The following is a 17465-nucleotide window of genomic DNA, read 5'->3' as shown; positions in this document are numbered from 1 at the left end:
CGCTTGCTCTAAGTGGCCCAGAGCCACTCAAGGAGCACGGAGAGTCCCGCAGGATGCAGAATTTTGACTTCCCCTCTCGCGCCAGTGGATTCAGTCCGGGGAGGAAGGAACATTTAGTGTTCTGAGCACTCCCCATATTCGAGGCATGGTCACGACATCCTTGTGTATGTGTGTGTGCTTGTGTAAACATATATCATTACATACATTTAACACAGATAAAACAGTGCCTGGCACACAGATGTCCTCTGCGAAAGCTCACTGTTCTCAACTAATCATGAATCAACTCCCCATTGCGTCTACTATTTGGCTTGACTCACCCCATGGTAACCAGTCCATCCTAAAGGAAAATCAACCCTGAATATTCATTGCAAGGACCGATACTGAAACTCCAATACTTTGGCCACCTCATGCGAAGAGCCCCGACTCATCAGAAAACCCTGATGCTAGGAAAGATTGAAGGCGGAAGGAGAAGGGGGTGACAGAGGATGAGATGGTTGGATGGCATCACCAACTCAACGCACGTGAGTTTGAGTAAACTCTGGGAGATGGTAAAGGACAGGGAAGCCTGGCATTCTGCAGTCCATGGGGTCACAGAGTCAGATGTGACTTAGCAATTGAACAACCACCCCATGGTTACAGTAGAAAAGGAAACAGGCTTCGAGGAAGGATCTGTCCAACGTCACAAAGCCACATAATGGCACAGCCAGGATTCAGTCCTAGGTCCCCTGATTCAAAACCCTTGTCCCCACCTCCAGCCCTTTCCTGCCTCCCTCTGTCTAGCCCTCGAGGCCCATTCATAAGTTATTCTGTCCCCAAAGCCATCCCCGTTCCTGGCCCCAGAATTAATTCCCTCAGCACTTCAGGACTAATTTCACCCACTGTTTCCTCTGCTCAGTGCTTTATTAAAATCAGCAACGGCGAAGTGAAGGTGGTCATAAACCAGTGCAATCAGCAACCCATACCCGGCAGGCAGGGCTGGGCGTGGACACAGATGACTTCAGGAGGCTGCTCTCCCTCGCCGGGTCTCAGCGTCTGGCCAAGGAGTGGAGAGGAACTGGTCTCTAACTCTGCCCAGAGCCGCCGCCTCACCCAGATCTTGGGGGTGGGCGGCCTCGTCCTGAGGTCTAGCCTAGAGCCCAAGGGTTCTGGCTTCGTCGCTGCACCGTGGCCGGCTCTGAGCTGGAACCAGCTGTCTGACTTCTCTGTGCCTCGATTTTCTCATCTGTGGAGCAGAGGAACAGTGCCTACGCCACAGGGCTGCAGGAAGCTGAGAAATTAAACCGGCTAATCCTGCAGGAGCTGGCGCTGGCTCACACCTGACTGTCCTCCACATGGAGCCTAGGTGTGAGCCCTTCAAGGCGACAAAGCCAGCTCACACCTCTGCTTAAAATGAAAATCCCAAAGCCTGCTGAGCAGGGAGGGAAGGAGAAAGTGACCACCAGCCCCCGCCCCGGCCTGCAGCCCCGGCCCGGAGTCCTCGGCTGGCCACTGCCGACCTCCGCGACCTGCTGGCCAGGTAGGCCCGCCCTCCTGCTCTCATCAGCAAGGTGCGCCAAGGCAGCCTCCCAGGCGGCACTGTTTGGGAGAAAAGCTGATGGTGGCGGCAGCAGCTGTTCTTTTCATTTCTGGGAACCTGCAAGGGCATTTCAAAAAGTGAAAAGCAACCTCAGCCTCCAGCAGGTGCCCCAATTCTGCTACAAGCTGGGTGTTTATCCTCATCGGTGTGTGTGTGTGTGTGTGTGTGTGTGTGTGTGTGTGTTCTGCTACAAGCTGGGTGTTTATCCTCATCGGTGTGTGTGTGTGTTCTGCTACAAGCTGGGTGTTTATCCTCATCGGTGTGTGTGTGTGTGTGTGTGTGTGTGTGTGTGTGTGTGTGTGTGTGTGTGTGTGTGTGTGTGTGTGTGTGTGTGTGTGTGTGTGTGTGTGTGTGTGTGTGTGTGGTGTGGGTGCTCTGGGAAGCCGGGCAGAGCAGGTGAGCACAGTCCAAGGAAGGGAGCGGCCTCCTCCGGAGGCTGCCGGCCCTCCCCTGCACCCATGGGTGGCGTGTGCAGGAAGGCGGGGCCAGCGCGCATGGATAAGCCGCAGGCCCTGGGCACCGAGACGCTGCTCCGCGCTCCCCGGCCTCCTTCAGTGACCTCCCCAGAGGACACATCAAGGGCAAAGGGGCCAGATCTCAGGCAACGGGACGCCACCTCCCTGCAGGAAAAATTACTTCTGCCTAAAGAGCGACGAACATTTCCCACCCAACCACCGCGGCCCTCCCTGCTGCCCCCACCTCCCTCGACACAGAGCGCCCTCTGCTCGCGTGCACAGAGCTGGTACCCAAGCAGCGTGCGCGGATGGGAGCGCGCGCATGTGTGATGGGCTGGGGGGCTGGGGGTGGGGGAGGACTGCTCCCTCTCCGGCGTAAACACAAGATTCATTTATTAAGTGCCTCTCTGGCGTTTCCTGTTGCCGTTTTTTTTTTTTTTTTGCCTTCATCCTGCTTGTTTAATATTGCATTTGACATTCTCATTTTATAAATGGTAACAGAAGCAGAATGGATAGCTAAAATTAGCTTACCAGTGAGGACGATGCTACAAATAGGATAGTGAACACAGAAGCCCAGTTAATTCCAGCCACCCCTCCTCTCCCTCCCCCTCATGCTGCGGCTGGTTCCCAGGGGAGCTCAGTCCTCAGGCTGACGGTGGGGGGAGCTGGAGGGAGGCAACGTCCTGGGTCTCCGCAGCACCCTGCCAGGGTCAGCGCCCACCCTGGCCTGGGGCCTCCGCGGATCCCCTGACCCAGAACTGCAGCCCCAGGTCCGAGGGGCCAACCCAGGACTCTCCTGCTCTCTTGCCCGCTGGCCACTCCCACTCAGAGGCCCCTGTTCTGGGGGTTAACTCCCCAAGTGTGCCCCAATGGGAGGAGGCAGGCTTGAGATCACACCAAACTCTGACCTTAGAAGTGGGGTTTTTGTAACCTCCCCAAAGGATGAGTCATTGGAAACGTCTGAGTCCGCTTCCCTGGGACCTAGAAAACCCTATCTGGGGGTCCCCTTCTGCTCTGCAGGCTGTGTGGCCCGTCCAGTCAGGACCCCCAAGAGTACCCACCTCACCCCCTGCTGCCCCGGAGACTTGGGTCCCGGACCTGCTCAGGTCTGCACACCTGCCTCCCACTTCCCTGTCATCTGGCCAGGACCGCCTTACCTTAGGATTACATCTTTGTTCAATGTAGTGATTCTAAGAATAATGACAGTGCTGATGGCTGCTACGACAGAGAGAAGACCTCTCACGATGACAAAATGTGCTGTGTACGGCCTGGTAAAACCCTCCACAAGCCCCAATTCCAGCAGTCTTCATGGGAGGGGCCACACTGCCTGTCTTACAGAGCTGACGCACAGAAGCCTGCCCGAGGTCGCCGTCAGGAGCAGGCAGTGACCGCACTGTGGGGCGTCGGCAGTGAGTGGTTCACGGCACCACCGCCGGGAAGGCCTCTTGGGTGGACAGCACCCCACGCTTCCCGCCACACCTGCCCCCTAAGAATGAAGGTGCTGCTACTTTCCACAGGCTGCAATGCCAAACCCTGGCACCTGCTTGCTGGCCCCCGCCCCAACTAGTAAAATGCTGCCTCAGTGGCAGTGGACCTGGGTGACCGCTTGGCTGAGAAGCTCCCCTTGGGCCCATTGAGATAAGCAGACCACCAGCTCTGAACTACAGCGGATGAGGCCAGGAGTTGAAAACTGAGGTCCGAGGCCAAATCCAGCTGCCACTTATTTTTGTAAATAAGGTTTTACTTCAACGTAGCCATGCCCATCGGAGAAGGCAATGGCAACCCACTCCAGTACTCTTGCCTGGAAAATCCCATGGGTGGAGGAGCCTGGAAGACTGCAGGCCATGGGGTCGCTGAGGGTCGGACACAACTGAGCGACTTCACTTTCACTCTGCACTTTCATGCATTGGAGAAGGAAATGGCAACCCACTCCAGTGTTCTTGCCTGGAGAATCCCAGGGATGGGGGAGCCTGGTAGGCTGCCGTCTATGGGGTCGCACAGAGTCGGGCACAACTGAAGCGACTTAGCAGCAGCAGCAGCAGCAGCCATGCCCATCATTTACATGTCATTCGTTGTGACAGAGACGAACAGCCTTTGAGGCTTAAAATATTTACTGTCTGGCCCTTGACAAAACATTTATTGGTGCCTGGTTTAGGCCAAGTGGAAAGTTATAGTTACTAAGGGGGTTTCAGGAAGGCTGATTCCTTCAAGGAGACCAGCTTATATCCCCAACGACAGAGCAGGCCGAGCCCTCCCAGGGTCAGGGACTGAGTCAGCATCTCCTACAGGAGGCCGAGGGCAGTGGCCGTCACCGTCTTTGGGAGGAGGAAACACGTGCGTACAGGTGGGGTACTTGCCAGCCGCAGGACAACCAGTGGTGGGCCTAGACTTCAGGCTGGGACCACATGTTTTGAAGTCCTGGGTGCTTCTAAATGACCCAGTAGGTCCCAACCTGGGGACAAGGACATTCGACATCACTGGAGGGACCAGACCATCACCCTGTGGATGAGCCTCACACACCTGCAGTCAACCCCTCAAGACCCAAGTCAGAGGGGAGGCGAGGATGCTGAGAGCATCCGCAGGCGGTCTGGTCTCCGACCACACAGGGGTGTGTGCTGCCGAGAGCCCCAGACTCAGCTGACTCCGTGTTCACTCCCGGGTTCCTTCCTCATGACACTGGATGGACGATTTATGACCCAAACCCCCACATTATCTCGTCAGCCACGATGCTCTCCAGAGCACTCCGACTTTAATGTGCACACAAATCACTGCGGATTTCTCAAAATGCAGATTCTGTTTCGGCACATCTGGGGCAGGGCCTGATACTCTGCATTCCTAACAAGCTTGCTTAGCAATTTTCATACATCGGATCGCCTTAAAGGAACAAGGAAAAGGATGCTTAAAGGAATCCTATAGCAATTGCTGCATAAAACAAAACCTTGCCCTTGTATCCACCAGTCAAATCTGTCCAGATTTTTCCATGATGAGGTCTGTCTAAGGGGGCAGCAGCGTAGAGTGGGAAGAACCCAGGGCTGGGGCCAGGAGGACACAGGTTCAAATCCCAGCACTGCCCTTTCAGCCGTGGGTGGCGGAAGTCCCTTCCTGAGTGAGCCCTGCTGCCCGCTCCGTGCGGGGGGACGACAGCCGCCTGAGTGTGAGCTGCCTGGTGGGCACTGATGTCCTGCAGTGGGTCAGAGCCAGGGAAGGGCTCGAAGTGCCCCTGCCTGGCACGTTTCTAGCTGGACCCTGGGTCCTCACCTGCTGCAGCTGGCATTGCCCCCCGACTCCTGAGGTGAGGGCTGAGCCAGGCCCCCGAGGAGGCCGGCCCAGGGCGGTCTCTGTCAGTCCCCACCTCCCTCCCCGTGGCTGTCGGAGGCCCTGGGGGCTGCACTGTGACTAATCAGGCCCAGGCGGGAGGGAGGCGTCACTACTGTACTGCGCTGGCGGGCTGGCGCTGGGGCCCAGGGGGCGCCCCTCCGGATGGTCAACACATGACCCACACGTGCCCTGTGTGTTGACTGTGAGGAGCCACGTCTGCACTCCGTTCTGTGTCTGGTCGGACACCGGGACCAGGTCTCGTGGGTCGGGCCCTGAGCTCGGGTTGTGGGGGGGAGTGGGGAAGAGGCCTGCGGCCCTCAGGGACCCCTCGGAGGCTTAGCCCTTCTTGCCAGTCGGGAGCCTGGCCCTGAGTGAGCCTGCATCCTCTGCGTGCTCGCGGGAGAACTTGGAACCACCTGGGCTGCCGTGTGGCTGCTGAGAGGGGCGGTCAGCGGCCCTGGAAGAAGATGATGCCCCTCCAGGTCCCCTTCAGCCACGAGAGGAGCGGCCTACTGGGTACAGACGGGAGCTCTGGCCTGGAACCTGCTGCAGCCACTGGCTGGCCGTGTGGCTCCGAGCAAGCTGCCTGACTCCTCTCTCTGCCTCACCTTGCTTATCAGTCAAGCATATGCCCATGACTGACCCATGTCAGTGTATGGCAAAAACCACCAGAACACTGTAATTAGCCTCCAATTAAAATAAATAAAATTTAAACAATAATAATCAGCACCTTCTCCAGGTGTGGGTGAGGGTCAAACGGCAGTCATAACGCAAGCACTCAGGAGATGGTGGCGTTGGCTTCCCCAAATACCGGCGATTCCTGGGGTCTCGTGTGGGGGCGCCAGGCGTGGCTCTGCCCATCCCCCTGCCGTGACCCTGACCTCCCTGGGGGCGGGGGGGGGAGCAGCGAGCAGGGGACAGTTTCTTCTTCTGGCCTCCCTGCTCCTTTGCAGGTAGAAGCACGTGCCCCTCCATCAGCTGCTGGCTGTCCTGGACATAGAGAAGGACCCTCATCTCTCTCTCTTTTTTTTAATGCCCAGGAAATTCAACAACCAAATCAGGTGGGAAATGGCTATGGGAATGAGACATGCCTTACTGTCACAGAGTCCCTCACCTAACCCTTTCTTGGTTCCACGATCATGTACACAGGGCCCACTGAGTGCCAGGCACAGGAGTGCCGGATTAAGAATCAGAAGAGCTGGATTCGAGTCCTGTGTTTGTGACTCAGCATAGTGAGTTCTCTTCTCCCTGTGGACAGGAGACAACGGTAGCTGCAGGGGCTCGGGGGTGTGGAGGGGGCCCCTGCCACTCTGTCCCCACAAGGCTTCCAGGAGATCTGTCTTCACAGTGCTGGAGCACAGCCCAGTTTACAAAACACTCCTACGTACATTCTCACCGCCGCCCCTGTTTCTGCTTGGCAGTCTCTGAGCTCTCAGAGTCTTTCTGATCTCTCATTTGAATTCTGTCCACGGCACAGTTTAAATTCATTTCTTTTTTCTGTGAGTCTTAGAAGTAGACACCGGTATCACAGAACCCAAAGCAATTCAGGATGTGGGCCCCTCTACCGATGTGCTTTAAATTCCACCCTTCTTCCGAGGACAGGAGCTTGCTGGAGAAGTCCTTTCATTGATGGCACTGTGGACCACAGCAAGAGCTAATGTTTATCAAGCCCAACCTGGGGCTTTTGCTCGTGGGATCAACCCTGCGAGGTGGTCAGCACAGTCCCTCCTGTTACGCTGGAGCTCAGCCAGGTGACCTAATGCTACCCTCTCCAGCACCTCTAAGCTCCCCCTCCGGGCCTGTACCTGGTGGGGCTGCTCTGGGCACCTACAGTGATGCCTCCATTGGCTTCTGTGATCCTGACCCGTCTGGCCCGGATTCATGCCTCTTGCCTATGTCCATTCCTGCTTCTTCTCTTAAAACCAGCCCCAGATTCCACAGAAAACAGAGACCTCACGCTCTGCACACCGTTACCTGCGCCTGCCACCATCGGCTTCCACCCTGGTGCGAAAGAAAGGGACAAACGTGACGGACGGGGAACAACGGCTACAAACCTCTCTGGCTTCAGGCCAGTCTGCAGGTTACCCGGGCCTGGAGCTCTAGGTTCTGACTGTCCCCCGTGTCATCTGGTGGTCCACCTCCCCACCTCCAAACCAAAAATAATCCCCTGCAGAGCTTGCCTGGCAGCCAATACCCCAAGGCCCATGCACCTTCCCTATCCAGGGGGCCCGGGGGCATATCCCCTGGGCCTCTGTCTCCCCACAGAACAGCGGGGAGAAGGAAGCCCTTTCCGCTTGCGTCTCAGGCTTGTCGCCAAGCCAGTCAACAGTGAAGGGCCGCACATATGCATTTGCAGCAGCACCGCGAGGCCTCTTGCCAGGCGACATCGGGCCTTCCCGACGAACCGTGAAGTCCTGGCAGGACAGGACTGGAGGCTGCCAGTGCCTTGGGCGGCCCTTCCCCATCCCCCAGTGCCCAGGCAGGCCTCAGTGGAGTCTGGCCATAGCTGGCCTGGCTAGAGAGACAAGGCCTCCGGGCACTAGAAGCAGCTTTCTTTTAAGCCTCGTCTCTAGTCTTTTTTAAAAAACAGCAAGTACTGACCTACCGAGAGAGAAGTATCAGCTGGAGGGGGTGGGAGCCTGTGAGGGGACCTCAGTTATTTCTCTACCCCCATCCGCCCGGTACCATTTCAACGCCTGAGCTGACGCCTCCAACCCACAGGACGCAAAGAAACAGTATTTTCATTTCAGATGCATATGACGGTTAGGAACAATACGAACAATATTATTTTAGTGCCCTGGGAAAAAATTAGCAAGTCAAATATTGAATCAGGCCTGTAGCAACCACATGCTAAGCAGATTGCTTTGATCTTATCCACACTAAAAGCTCTATTATTGAATTTAAAGTTGGTGAACACATATCAGACCAATATACAATGTGTTATCTGAATGCATGTTTCAGAAGCAAGGAATGTTTTGACTAAAGAAAGAGAATATCAAAGTTACAGCTGTGAGTGAACACAAAGGCGCCCTCCCTCTTTTCTTGGGGCTGGAGGTGCTGCTAACTGCAAATGTTCTGGCTCCCAAGACCTGCTGATGGCTCTAGAAACACCTGCTGGGCTGCCATCTTTCTGGAGCCAACAGGAAGGGGGTTCTCACCCACCTACTCAATTGGAAGAAAGGCATTTAGACTTCCAAGCTGTCATGCATGAGCTGCACATGGTATGGTGCCCTCTGGTGGCCACTTCTCTGGGCTGTCGGTCTGGCAACCCAAACTTCAATGATCCAACACGCTTCTAGTTGCGCGTGTCCTCTAGGAAAGGGGACTTTTGAAGGCCAAACGGAGGCCAAAACAACTGATCATGACGGTCACACTAGCTGATCAGAAGGCAAGAATATTAATTACCCAGCAGGGCCTAAAGAGATAGATAATTTGGGCAATAAACTTCATATTTAAGATAGAGCTCTCAAAAACCAAGCTAAACAGCAGATACATACCAAAACCAGGTGTTGGCAAATTAAAACTTGCAGGTCAAATCTGAGTCCCCCAGCCACTTTTGTAGAGTCCCAGAGTCAGGAATGGTTTTTACATTTTTCTTTTAAGAATTTTTTTTTTTTAATGTGAACCATTTTTAAAGTCTTTATTGAATTCGTTACAACATTGCTTCTGTCTTATGTTTTGTCTTTTGGAGGCATGTGGACTCTTGGCCCCCGGATCACGGATTGAACCCACACCCCCTACATTGGAAGGCAAAGTCTTAACCATTGGACCACCAAGGAAGGCCCCAGTTTTTACATTTTTAAATGTCAATCACTTAATCAATAAAAATGATGTGAAAATTGCAAGGTTTCAATTTTAGTGTCCCTAAACAAAGCTTTATTAAACACAGCCCTGCTCATCCCTGTATATATTGTCTGCAGGTGTTCTGTAGCTGGATAGTCAGCTGTATGGCCTGCAAAGCAGAAAATATATCCTGTTTGATCCTTAACAGAAAAACCTTGTCAACTCCTGCCATTCACAGAGCTGAACTCTTAGTCTGGTCCCTGCGCCCACCCAGCGCACCTTCAGGCACGACCAGGCTGCGGCAGTCTGCGGGACAAGGGGTGGATCCGGGGGAAGGGGAAGCATTTCAATGTAACCCCTACCAACTTACCATTGCTTCACTGATTTTTATTGAGGTATAATTGCTTTACAACAGTATATTAGTTTCTGCTGTACAGCAAAATGAATGAGTTATACGTATACATTATCTATCCCCTCCTTTTTAGATTGCCTTCCCACCAACTTACCATTTTATTATTGATTTCATGGAAATGAATCTCACAGACTTTCTCCACAACGTCTTCATTCTCAAAAGTGACAAAGCCAAACCCTAGAGGAGAAAGGAGGGAGAAAAGACAGAGAGGAGAAGTTGAGTTCGGTTCCCTTTCTTTGATGTCCTGCGGTGGTGACCAGGCTCCTGGGAGGAGGGCAGGGAATGGATCCCTGCGTGGGGCCTCCAGCTTGAGGAAATGATTTCTAATTTGTACAGCGCACCCTTCCAACAGTGAGGAAAAGTTAATGGCTTCACCCCCATGCGGCGGGCACATGTGGTTTACATCTGCCCGGAAGCAAACAGGAAATTTACGTGTCTGTTATTTATAAGGGTCAGAGCCCGCGGCTCCCGGCGGGAGGCGGGCGGGCGGGGGACAACGACAGCAGATGACCGCGGGGCCATACTCGCCCTTTCCTCGATGGACTGGCCAGCCCTCGGGTCGGCCTCCAGACGGAGGCAGTTATTTGTCCTTTTCTTCCTGAATTACTTCCTCTAATACCTCATCAGGACATCCTGAGGCCTGGAAGAAACGATTAAAAGTCTCAGGCCTCTGTTCTGCGCAGGCATCCTTTTTCTACTGCAGCTTCAAAAGCGCTGTGGATTTGGTGCAGTTTAAGACTGTTTGATGCCTGCTGTCAGCCCGTCAGCTATCTGCTGTATTTACTCGGCTGGAGGCCGGCTTTGCTAGACAAGCTGCACTGAAGAATTTTGGCAGCCGACCACTGCTCAGCATCCTGAGTGCCTCTCGCCACCCTCCTGCCCTCGCTTTCTTCTCCTCCCGCCCCCCAACAGGGTTCAGCATGCTGCCCCATCTGGGACCCCACTGGGTAAGCTGCGCTTTGACATACAGACCCACTCACGGGATGGCACCCTGCCCTGGATGAAACGAAGCCACAGCGGATGCACGCAGGACCACAGACACCCTGATGGGGAGGCCACAGACCCGGACCCCAGTCCTGACTCTGCATCAAATATATGTGTCCTCCTGGGAAGCCCCTTCTCCCCGCTGAGCCTCAAGGTTCGCACCTGCAACCTAAGGCGGTGGGACTGCATGCTGGGACCCTTTGGGGTCACAACCCAAACCCCTGCTATGGGCTCAATGTTTAGTGGAAGTGAAAGTGTTAGTTGCTCAGTCGTGTCCAGCTCTTTGCAACCCCATGGGCTATATAGCCCACCAGGCTCCTCGGTCCACGGTGGCTCAGACGGTAAAGAATCTGCCTTCAATGCAGGAGACCCAGGTTCAATCCTTAGGTCGGGAAGATGCCCTGGAGAAGGGAATGGCTACCCACTCCAGTACTCTTGCCCTGAGAACTTCATGGACTCAATGTTTGTGTTCCCCCAAATTCATGTATTGAAATCCTCCCCCAGCGGGATGGTGTTAGGAGGGGGGGCCTTTGGGAGACGTTTGGATCACGAGGGTGGAGGCCTCATGAACGGGATCAGTGCCCTTATGTAACACACGAGGCAGCCTGCTTCCTTGAGCTCTCTGCCCTGGGAGGACACAATAAGACATCCCTTTGCAAACCAGAAGAGGGCCTTCACCAAAAACCTGACCATGCTGACGCCCTGATCGTGGGCTTGCGGTCTCCAGTATCATGAGAAACACATTTCTGTTGCTTGTAAGCCTCCCAGTCTATGTGCGTGCTAAGTCGCTTTAGTCGTGTCCAGCTCTGTGTGACCTTATGGACTGCAGCCTGCCAGACTCCTCCGTCCATGGGATTCTCCAGGCCAGAATACTGGAGTGGCTTGCCATTTCCTTCTCCAGGGGATCTTCCCAACCCAGGGATCGAACCCAGGTCTCCTGCACTGCAGACAGGTTCTTTACCGTCTGAGCCCAAATACTGGAGTGGGTTGCCATGCCCTCTTCCAGGGGAGCTTCCCAACAGCTCAACTGACCAAGATACTGTCCTCTCCAAAGTTATGAGCCTGGCCTGTGGACACCAACCAGGAACACGAAAATCAGAACAGCTGTTTTAGTATTATGATAATCAGTGCTTCTTGTCAATGAGTACACATACAGATGCTCCCTTTTTAAGCTTCTGTGTCTGTGTCTACTCTGGGCCCCAGAAATCCCAGGTGGACAGAAAATCTCTCAGGATGCTCTTCTCCCTGACCTGCAACCATCTTTCAAGGAACAGCGGAGAACAGGCTGCTGCGAGCATTGCACACCTACATCCTAGCTCCCGTGAGATCCGGAAGATTCCTTGGGGAAGCGATGGAAAAGGCCACTCCCTGCTCTCTGTCTCCAGTAAACAGAGGGCAAGGATGACCACAGAATCGGCTATCACGATCTTTACGATGCTATGTAATTTACTGTGCTTGCTGTGCTCAGTTGCCCAGTCGTGTCCGGCTCTTTGTGACCCCACGGACTGCAGCCCACCGGCCTCCTCTGTCCATGGGATTCTCCAAGCAGGAGTACTGGAGTGGGCTGCCATGCCCTCCGCCAGGGGGATCTTCCCCTACCCAGGGATCGAACCCTGGTCTTGTGCACTGCAGCTGGGTTCTTTACCGTCTGAACCATCAGGGAAGCCCACGTGATTTATTACCAAACACCAAATACCAGGTCGGTGTTCCCAGCCTCTGCAGCTCAGCCCAGGCCACTGCAGACACGGAAGGCTGGAGGTGAGACCCATCGAGAGACCTGTTGTGAGGGGCATGTACAAGCCTTTGCCACACAGGGTCAGAGTTGGCAAGTTTCTCTCAGGGTCTTTGGATACAATGTTATTTTGTTTAAAATGAGGCCCAACAGGAAGCAACTCACCAGGTCCTTACACCCCTGTACACCGGGTCCCTGCGGAGAGTGCCTGCAGCACTGGCCTTCTCTCTGGCCCTCGGTCCCACAGTCACGCACAGGGTTGGGGGAGACCACACCCAGAGGCAAGTCTCCGAATGATTTCTCTTCGGGCTTTGTTGTGACGGCTGCCCAAGTCCCCCTTCAAAGGGGCCTGAAAAGACCGCTAGCACCACCGACTCAATGGACATGAAATTGAACAAACTCTGGGAGACAGTGAAGGACAGAGGAGACCAGCGTGCTGCAGTCCATGGGGTCACGAAGTGTCGGACGCAACTGAGCGAATGAACAACAACAAGGTTCTCATCCAGGCAGGAGCTGCTGCAGCGCGCAGAGGGCAACGTTTAGGCTCACCCCCTTCCTGGCCACGCTTCTGGGACCCAGATCCTAGAAGCGACCAACGTGCAATGCCTTCAGAAGGTCCGCAAGGGTGGGAGAGGCAGCACGGCAGAGGATGCAGGAACCTTCTAGACTGGCTTCGAGGACAAGGGCTGGGCAGGGGCCTTACTTACTCTGGGTCCCCAGGACACACAGAGGCCCTAACACACAGTGGTGGGGGGCTGAGCACAACAGAACGAGCCATTTCTGCTCCTCCAGGGCCTGAGCGGCTGGCTAACCCACATCACAGCCTTCCCTCAAGATGGACTCGGGCCCTCCCGGGCATAAACCCGCTCCCTGTGTGCCAGGCGCCGTGCTGGACATGGACATCAACACAGCCTCGTGTCCTTGTTCTCAAGGGACAGGTCAGAGGTTCCCACTTCTTCCCTGTGCAGGCCTCCCCCTTCCTTGAGACCCTCACATCTAGGCCATGAGTCACTCTGGCATCTCCTCTGTCTCTGAAGCTGCCCCTCTGGCCCAAACTCAGACCAAGGCAACATGCAGACCCTCAACACGCCAAGATGGGCCAGTTCTTAGGCAGGGAGAGAACCCCACTGCCAATCAGGATGAACAGCGGCCCCGAAAAGGTAGGTCCACATCCCACCCCCTGGAAACTATGAAAGTGATGTTATCTAGAAAAAAAGGCTTTTGCAAATATAAGTTCAGAATCTCAAGAAGAGATCAGCCCACTGTTAGGCCGGCCTGCCCTCCAACGGCAGGCATCCTGTCCCTCGGAGAGGAAGGTGAGAGACTCCGAGGGAGACGGCCGTAAGGACGGACGCAGGGCCTGCAGGGACAAGGCCGCCATCCAAGGCAGGCCGGGAGCCCCCAGGAGCCAGGAGAGGGAAAGCCGGCCCCTAGAGCCTGCGGAGGGAACGTGGTCCTCCTGATGCTCTGATTTTGGACTTTAGCCTCCAGAACCATGAGAGAATGAACTTCTGTGGCTTGAAGCCCTCAGTCAGCTGCCATTTCTCACAGCAGCCACTGGAGCTAAGACAGCAAGGGGGCAGGTTCTGGCCACCCCCATGCAGACGGGTCCCACGAGATCGCTCCAGCCAGACAAGGCACGCGCTTTGAATGGAAGGCGGGGAGTGTGGACAAATGAGGCATGCCCATCTGTGCCACCGGAAAAGAAGGTGAGTCAGTGCCCGTCCAGGGCACCCCTCCAGGAGCCGGAGGAGACTGGTTTAACGTCACCTGGTGCCCAGGTGAGTCGAGTCACCTAGAAGCGCCGCGTTCAGTCCCCTGCCAAGGAAACTGCTTTTCCCCACTTCTGCCTGGTCCACCACACAGTAACTATCAGAACTCCTGGCCCAGCGCTACTCCAGGCTCACTGTCGCCCACTCCCTGCCACCGCTCAGAGACAGGAAGAGGAACAGAGGAGGGAGCCGGGAGACAGGAATTAAAATGCAGACTGCTGCATGCAGAAGGGAGGGGGAAGACACACAGACAGCATCACTTCGGATCCTGGCTCCCCGCTGGTCCCTTCCCTAATCCCGAAGGACTCAGAATTCGAGTATCACAAAACTGATTTTCCTGATCACAGGAGAGAGTCTGGATTTCAAGCCTATGTACCTTGGACGCAACACAATTCAACAATGTCAAGACTCATTTGCAGTATTTTAAAGATCTATATCATTTCAACAGCCATGCCTGTTTGGCCCAAACAGAAAACAAACTTGATTATGTCTAAAATATTTATTTATTCCACTTGGAGAAAGCAAAGAAGCAACGAAACACTTAATTATCAATAAATGTTATTCCTGAACGTATAATCATTTTTATCTTACAGATGCATCCCATTTACAATGAATTAGCAACTCAGTGGTGAGCACTGCGCCCGCCCCAACAAAATAAATTAACCTGAGGTGTGAAGGGCAGAAGAAGGAAGTCAAAAATTTGAGAGGGATGCGCCAGTGGGTGGGAAAAATCCTTTTTTGGCATCAAAGCCTTTTCCATTTTTGAAATTAATTTTTTACTGGGTAAAATAAACGTAACATAAAATGTACCACTTTAGCCATTTTTAAGTGTGCAGGATGGTGATGTTCGTTCACTCATGATGTTGCACTCTCCAGAACCATCATCCCCAGAACTTTTCCCCCTCCCAGAGCAGAACTCTGTGCCCTGAAGCAATGTCTCTCCCTTCCTCCCTCCCGCAGCCCCCAGTAACATTTATTCTCCATGAACTCGCCTACTCAAGGCACTTCATGTACTTGGAATCATACACTATTTGTTCTTCTGTGTCTGGTTTATTTCACTTAGCATACTGTTTTCGGGGCATCGCAGTCTTTTGAACAGTCTGCCGAATGTACAGATTCCACACGAGACGCAGGAGGCTGAGGAGTACTCTTGTGCCGTCAGTTCTTTCATTAAAAATCTATGCATTTTTACAGTCCTCTGCTTAAACTGGTATTCTCAAACAATAGGAAGCTATTTTTTTTTCTTTTTACTGTTTAGTATCTCATTTCTACATGGAAGACTAAACATGCTTACAGCTAAACGTGGTTTTTGCCAACTAAATTTAAGATGCAGCATTTTAGAAATTTACGTATCAATGTTTCCACAGTATTGTTAGTCCCGACCAGTGTGCATTTGCGATTATATGTGTACTTATTCTTACCTAAGCTGACGAGATCTTCTCTGAGTGGCGTTTCACAAGGAGCATGTACAGAATCGGCCTGCAGACATTGAAGTCTGGGGGCGCCTTTGCTCTTCCTGTTTGTGCCAATGTAGATTTGCTCTGTTTTCTTCCACAGTATTTATTGCTGCACTTCTCAGCATAAACCTATCCCATTGTATTTTTTATAAATAAATATTTTTTTTTAACATAAGGGGAAAAAAAGGAATGGGAAGGACTGACTATTTCCCTCTCATTTTTCTCCAAAAGAGAGCCTTGCAGAGAATCAGAAATGGAGTCTCATGAAGGTCCATCAGACGCATAGCAGCCAGGTGAAAAACACGCAATTATCCTTGCTCAAAAGCAAGGGCCGGGTAGTGAGCTGTGTGCCCCAGGAGAGTGCCTTCACCGCTCTGGCCTCACGGAGAGTCAGCAGAGCTGGCCCGGTGTGCGTGGGGAGTCCTGCTCTGGTCCCTGCCGGGGCAAGGACTTGGACGCACGGAGTCTGTGAGGGCTCTCACGCCAGCAGGGCCCCTTGGGGAACCCCTGTGAACACCCCTGCTCAGGGCATAGTCTCTTTTGGTCCTAAGAAGGTGCCATGCCAGAGCCAGAAAACGTTTCAAAATTAGTTAATTTGGCTGTGCCAGGTCTTAACTGTGGCACGTGGGATCTTTGAACTTCATTGTGGAAGACCGGAATTTTCACTGGGGCATGCAAACTCCTGGTTGCAGCATACGGGATCCACTTCCCTGACCAGGGATCGAACCCAGGCCCCCTGCATTGGATGGGTGGTATCTTAGCCGCTGGACCACCAGGGAAGGCCCCCCCCAGGCATGTAAAGTCGCCAGCCACCATCCCTAGGGGACAGAAAACAAGTGGGGTAGAGGAGAGTGGCACAGGGCCAAAACTTGGGGGGAAACAGGATAGTTCCCCAAAGAGACCCTCTCCCTCGTCATCAGCAAAGGAAACCTGCCTGCCTCTCTCCAAGTCCCCAAGTTAACCCTACCCGCACTTCTGAGGGACGCCAGGAGTCAGCAAAACTGGGACAAAGAAGGTGGTGGGAAGGTGAATCCCAAACAAAAAGGGATTTAAAAACGGACATATATAGGGTAGCAGTGAGCATTTAAAAATGCAATTCTACAGCATTCTCTTGAATGAAGCTATTATGGAAACTAACAAGTAGGCTCTATTTAAGAGATAAGCGTTCAACAGTCAAACCTTTTTTTCCCCTCTTTTATTCAAATCAACAACACTGACTATTCACCTGAATGATGCAAAGCTGTAAACACACACGAACACACACAGAAGACGAGAGGTCCGAGAACAAGATGCCTCACAATTAAAATGACCTGCTCCAGACGCAGTCACTGAGGAACAGCCAACAGCTAAGAATTCTTTTTTAGGTCAGGAGGGAAAGACGGGGACGGCCTCCTCTTAGCCTCAAAAATAATTTTTCTTTTCTTATCATATAGGTCAATGAACACTAATAGGCAATCACATGGTGTCCAATGCATCTTCAGTGAAAATCAATGCAAGTTAGGAGTTAACACACTTGGTTAATGGGGAAAAACACGAGAGAGAAAAAAAATCCCAGACTGTCAAATTTATTCTGGGTATCCCATGAGGAATTTAAGGTACGCATACGCCAAGTGTATTTATAACCGACGCAACCTCCCTTTCTGGCTAATAACCCGGTGTTGGTGGGAAGCAGCAGCAGCCGTGGGCTGCTTCCAGGATAAATATGAATCCCTTGGGTCCGGGCGTGGGGAGCACTTTCTGGTTTCAAAAGACTTCTCCTGTTATCACCCTCCCTGGTCCCCAAGGCAACCCTGCGAGGGGCAGGGCAGCCTCCTCCATCGTCATTTTGCTCAACTGCTCGGCACAGTTACACGCCTCCTCCATGCGGGCACGTGGCCCCAAAGTCAGAGCAGGAGTTGGCCAGGAGTCGTGCCTGGCTCCTTTCGTGCCCCCTCCCTGCTGGTCTGGAGGCCCCATGGTCCCGAGAAGGGGAGGCC

At 53.4% G+C, this 17465-nt stretch overlaps 1 protein-coding gene across 4 annotated transcripts in view; it reads right to left on the bottom strand.

Moving 5' to 3' along the window:
- The window catches only part of MSI2 (musashi RNA binding protein 2), a 409668-nt gene that overhangs the window by 63531 nt on the left and 328672 nt on the right, over positions 1-17465 (bottom strand). For all 4 annotated transcript variants that reach the window (XM_052657188.1, XM_052657186.1, XM_052657187.1 and 1 more), the window contains exon 8: positions 9639-9721. In XM_052657188.1, the coding sequence (XP_052513148.1) occupies positions 9639-9721 (83 nt within the window). The remainder of the gene's footprint in view (positions 1-9638; positions 9722-17465) is intronic.

The sequence above is a fragment of the Budorcas taxicolor genome, chromosome 19 (assembly GCF_023091745.1).
Source record: "Budorcas taxicolor isolate Tak-1 chromosome 19, Takin1.1, whole genome shotgun sequence".
Classification (NCBI taxonomy): domain Eukaryota; kingdom Metazoa; phylum Chordata; class Mammalia; order Artiodactyla; family Bovidae; genus Budorcas; species Budorcas taxicolor.
This window is presented reverse-complemented; position numbering and strand designations above follow the sequence as displayed.